The sequence below is a fragment of the Candoia aspera genome, chromosome 4 (genome assembly GCF_035149785.1).
Source record: "Candoia aspera isolate rCanAsp1 chromosome 4, rCanAsp1.hap2, whole genome shotgun sequence".
Lineage (NCBI taxonomy): Eukaryota > Metazoa > Chordata > Lepidosauria > Squamata > Boidae > Candoia > Candoia aspera.
The window spans coordinates 91,137,164-91,142,908 of NC_086156.1; the positions used below are offsets into that span (position 1 = coordinate 91,137,164).

Below are 5,745 nucleotides of genomic sequence, written 5' to 3' on the forward strand. Positions count from 1 at the left end.
AGAGACTGTTTTAATAGAAGAAGACAAACTTTTCTCATAAAGGGTGGGTTGGACAGGTTTATTTGATTCCTCAATAAGTCGTAATTATGTTGATTCATAAACTTACGAATTAACACATCAATAACGAGGGATGGTGAACAGTTCATGTTTAATCAGTTACTCATTTATCCAGCCATAGGTTTAAGATTTATTAGGAACTCCGCATCAATATTCAGATCCTTTTTTAAACATCTCTCATATGGAATTCTCAAATAAAATCCATATTCCCCCCCCCCGTGGCAAACAAAGAGGATTATTTACTGTCAAATACATTTAATCAATGCTTTCTCATAATAAATACATTGTTTACAAATTTTCTATACTACATCCGTACTGTAAATGCAAAAGTTTCATTCAATTCAGTAGTCCATGTCCATTAATTCTAATGAGTTATCTGTTAGCTAGCTCTTTTTCACAGAGCTTCTGTTGTGATAATTATTGCTGAAGCTGAAACATCAGGCAAAATATATAAATTTATTCAAGGTATTCTAACAGAGAGAACCAGTGTGGTCTAGTGGTTAAGTCACAGGATTTTGAGAAAAAGAGTCTTGGTCTTGCCCTACTCTGCTGGGTGTCTTTGCAGCAAAGTTTTAGTCTCAGCCATTTCTAAAATGTTGGCAAGAAAATTGCACAGTCATATCCTTATAGTCATCAAGAATCAGAGCTGGCTCAACACACCATAACAACCTCCATCTTAACACGGATGAGCCCAATCTCATAAATAAATAAAATGAACGAATTAATGTACTTGAAAGTTGGAGATGGTTACATAAGTATTGATACCCTATGTCTGTTTTTTTACTTTCCTGTTGAAATTCAAAAATAGGAAGACACACAACTCATTCTCCTTCAAAAGCAATAACTTCTGACCAAAAAGTCGTGAAACAGAACTTTTGATGTCTTTGTTTCTCATGCCGTAGATTAATGGATTCAACACAGGTGGAATAATGGAATACATTATGGTTAAAATGAAGTCAAGGTATGATGGACTGTCAGCTACAGGTTTTAGGTAACCAAAGCAACTAGTAAACGTGAATATGGAGAAGACAATGAGGTGTGGCAGGCAAGTAGAGAAGGCCTTTTTCCTTCCTTGAACTGAAGGAATTCTTAGTACAGCAGAGAAGACGTGCACGTAAGTGAGAATGACAAAGGAAAAACAACCAATTCCCAGTGTAACACTGAAGATTAGAACTCCAATTTTAGTTACATATAAATCAGAACAGGCAATCTTAAGTAGATATGGGATTTCACAGAAGAATTGGTTGATAATATTAGAGCAGAAAGGAGTAATAAAATTGACAATTGTGTGTAAAGTAGTATTGAGAAGGCTGGCAGTCCATACACTATCCACCATTTTCATGCAAGCCTTCCTGTTCATTATCATTTCATACTGTAAAGGATTACAAATGGCAATATACCGATCATAAGCCATGACTGCCAGGAGGGAAACATCACAGCCTGTGAAAAAGAGGAAGAAGAGGACTTGGGCGACAGAATGAGAAATAGTCCTTATATTCATAAGTGAATTAAAAATAGCTTTGGGAATAAAGACTGAAACTGAACCAATGTCTTGCATGGCTAAATTCATCAGGAAGAAGTACATGGGGGTGTGAAGGTGGTGGTCAGAAACAACAGCAGCGATGATGACAAGGTTCCCTGTTACCGTAATTAAAAACAGTGTCAGTAGTAAAGCTATGTGCATGACCTGTATCTCCCTAATCTTTGAGAATTCCCAGAGAAGAAACTCAGATGTGTCATTATCCATTCTTAATAATAAGACCCCTAGAAGAAAAAGGAAAAAGAAGTGTTATTTTTTTTTTTTCTATTCAATACTGTTTGGAGTGATTTGGAGAGTACTGGATAAGCCTTTAGTGAGCATTATATGAAAATTGGTTCTCCACATTTATTAAAACATTCTGAACTCTTAGATGACTCACCCCACTTTCTGCAAACCCAGCTCTGGAACCTCATCTCTCTCTATTAGGCAGTCAAAGTCCAGTATGGGTTATCAGAAATAACAACATAAATGTTACAAATTATATCTGTTGCACGCAATCTGAATCCCTCCTGTCCATTTAAATGAATCCCCCTATATCCTTTCCTCAAATAATCAAAGTTCATCCCCACGTTAAAAAGAATTAAATATTACCAGAAATAAACATCAACATCCAGTCCAAATCAAGAAGTTGTTAAATATCCCCCCCAAAAAACAACCTTATTTTAACATTATTTTAACCCTGATCAAATAAAACCATGTTGCATTCTTTCTTTTTTCTGCAAACTGTCTTTAAATTCATCAAAGAAAATTGTAGCATCTGCTTTCTTGCACTCTTTTTGTATCTTCTCTCAAAGTTCTTGTCATCATTTTTGTCAGGACCCCTTTGTACTTCCATCATGGGAACTCCAGCAAATCACTCTTGTAAATCCAGTTTAAGGATATAATCCAGATCACTCATCTGATCTTTTGTTTTAATATCTTTTTTTTTTTTCAATTTTTAAGTCATCATGTTTCATTTGGAAGCCCATCATTTCTATCTCTTTCTTGTAAACTGCAATTGTTAATTCCACCTTTCAGTCAGTTTCAGTTTTATTCAGTGGGGCTTGTTCAATAACACCTTCTGATTCTACTATTAAATAGATAATATACATCTAGTTAAATAGATCACATTTTTCTTTTAAGGCAGCCATCTGGTGCCCTCTAGTGTCCAATCTTCAAAGTCATATAACTGGTAACTGAGTGTAACAAAAAGAATTTTCCCATGGGAAGGGATCCTTTCAATCAAATTCAAAGTCTTAAATCAAGTCCATCGGAGCCCTTAATCCATTTAAAACTTTCTAAGAACAACAATAATTGTCCTTTTGCTGTCTATTCGAAAAAATACAAAATTTTGAATTTAGTTAAACTTTTTTTTTAAGGATTGAATGAATCTTACCTGGTGATTTCACCAAAATTTACCAGTCTAATGGTTCTCAATGTTCAAAGAAATAGAAAAAAAAAAGGGGGGGAAGGTGATGAGCCAAGTTGAACTGAGACTCCATATAGGCAACATTAATGGCTATAAGCACAATGTAATCCCGCAGCACCCAGCTGATTACAAGCCACATTTAAAAAGACAGTTCCTGCCATCTGCTCACAAAACGAACAGCAGTTTTGGAGTACATGTCGGTAATCTGACAATCTCTCTTGAGCTCCAGAGAGATTTCAGTAGCCCAAATCCTGCTTTCAGGCAACATTTCGGCCACAATGTATTACTGCTTTTAGAACATCAGTTTGCCATTATGGATCACTCACCCTCCCTTCCTTCTTCCATCTCTCTCTCTCTCTCTCTCACTCTCTTTTTTTCCCCCATACTGTTTCTTCATCTTTAACTGCCACAATTCAGGCAGGTATAATATGCTATCGTTATTTATTGAAATGAATTCAATGTACCATAATGCACAAATTTTTATAGTCATAGAACAAGCTTTGAATTTTTACAGGAATAACTCTAGAGTTTTGGTAGCCCAATTCAGAATTCCCAACTCTGCTCAACTCCTTTATTTGTTACAGAAACATTGCATTTGTGTCAGGATTGGCCACATATAATTATCTTGGCAAGCGTCGATGGAGATATATTTTTTTTCATTATTTTTTCAAGCCATTATTTTAAAGTTTCTTGATAAATGGCCCACAATGAATTGCAAAATTTGAATTATAGCTTTTTTTTATCCTTTGAATGATTTTTGCATTTCTAGCTTGTTCTACCTGAAATGAGGATTGTGAAGAATGTTTTCAAATACGATCATTAAACTCTATTGGACAACTTAATTTGAATTAAGAACTCTATCAATAAGGTCACCTTGTTTAGAAAGTGTACAAAAAATATATTCAAAATGTCCATTTTAAATAATGACATAGCCCTAAGTTTCAAAGATATAGTAAAAGTGAAACTGAGGGCATATGTATGGTGATTAAAGGAAAATAACTTGAAATTAAATTACATAAAGCGATAGCAAACCTTCATACTGAGTCAAATCTGTCTTTAACCTGAAGAAGTAAAGTTTCTCTACAGGCAGCTAATGCTTACAATCTATATTTTGTTGGAATTGTAGATGAACAAAAGGGAAGACTTATGACTGTTTATAGGAAGCAAGAGAGAGTTAATGGAGGGATAATTCCAAATACAAAATCTGAATGACTCACCACCTTTATCCAAGTTTATTCATGCAGATTTCTCTATATTTTTCTTACTGTCTTTCTGTAACCATCAGTCAGTTATTATGCTGTGCTGCATTTCCAAGATACTTTATCAATTTTTTCTTGCCATTTCCCCAAAAATCTTTTTTATAAAACCTGTCTCCATTGATAGTATAAAAAAGCTACTGTGGAATGGATTAAAAAAAAAAAAAAGGAACAAAAAGTTCTTAAATCATTACCCAAGTGTCTTTATTATTATAATGAGGGGAAGAGAGAAAGAGAGGGAGAGAGGGAGAGAGAATTCGCAGGCTGAATAATGAGTAAAACATGATGAGCAGTAAATCTGACTTTATTAGTTTTTAGGTAATGAAAATCTAAACTGTCTCAATTTTATAAGCTTTTATTTTTAGATTAAGGATACTGTGTTATCAACTACTTCTATTATTTATTTAGGTTTTATGGGGTAGAAGGTTCAACTTTAGCATAATTACTGTTACTGAATATTCAGAAAATGTTGTTGCTATTCATGCAGCATATTGTACAGTTGTCCTTAGAAAATAATATGTTTTTAGATTCTTCTTTAAATATTGAGATGATGGTGACATCCATGTGTCTTTATTATTATAATGTGGGGAGGTGGAGGAGACAGAGAGGGAAAGAGGACTAATAGTTATATGAAGCTGTATTCTGAGTTCTTTGTGATATAAGTAATCCCTAAAAAGACTTCTCAGCCCCTTTCAAACATGTTTGCTGTGTATTATCTTGAAAATCAAAGCCTGGCAAACATATTACGGGTAGGAGCTGTTACCAGCCATCTTTTGGAGAGATGGCAATCACAATGGGAGGACTGAGCATGAAAATATAATGGGATCCTATTATGCTTGCAGGAGATATAATAGCTTGATCCGACTATCAGTCTGTCTACCTGTCTATCTCTTATGGTTCAAGAAATGCTTTGCAGAGTCTGTCTTCACACTACAAAATGTCACAAATTTGTGCTGCAAACTGAACATTTGTATGAAATGTTGTTTTATGTTAGGCCTAGTTGACTTCAGTAGAGTAATAAACATAGGTTTAGTTTTCCCACAAATATTGAACTGTCTCCCAAACTGAAGAAATGTGAAGGAGCCTATTAGATCTTTATCTATCAAAAAATTCAATAGATCTTAGACAATTTCTGACTTATTGAATTCCACTGCATTTATATAGTATAAAAATCTGTAAACCATGAGTCCTTGGTGATGCAGTGAGAATAATGCTTTATTAACATATACTGTATGGTTTTGCAATGTCCAAAAGTTGTTCTGTTTTGGGAAGAAATAGTGGCCTATGTTACTTGATTTGAGATTTTTTTCTTTAATCTTTAAAGACATCCATATTATTTGGAACTATTTATCTATTACAGGGAAATTGATGGCTGCCCAGCAGAAACAGATGCTCTGAGCTCTTCTTATTGTTAAGAAATTAGTACTTAAACCTTGGAAATATCCATTTATGACCCCAGTTACATAATGATTGGTGACCTGATG

The 5,745-nt window shown here is 34.3% G+C and overlaps 1 protein-coding gene across 1 annotated transcript; it reads right to left on the reverse strand.

The window, feature by feature from the left end:
• Window positions 1-823: 823 nt before the first annotated feature.
• On the reverse strand, window positions 824-1,804 carry LOC134496592 (olfactory receptor 14I1-like). Its single transcript, XM_063302310.1, has one exon. It carries the CDS (start codon window positions 1,802-1,804, stop codon window positions 824-826), a length of 981 nt encoding a protein of 326 aa, XP_063158380.1.
• Window positions 1,805-5,745: the final 3,941 nt, after the last annotated feature.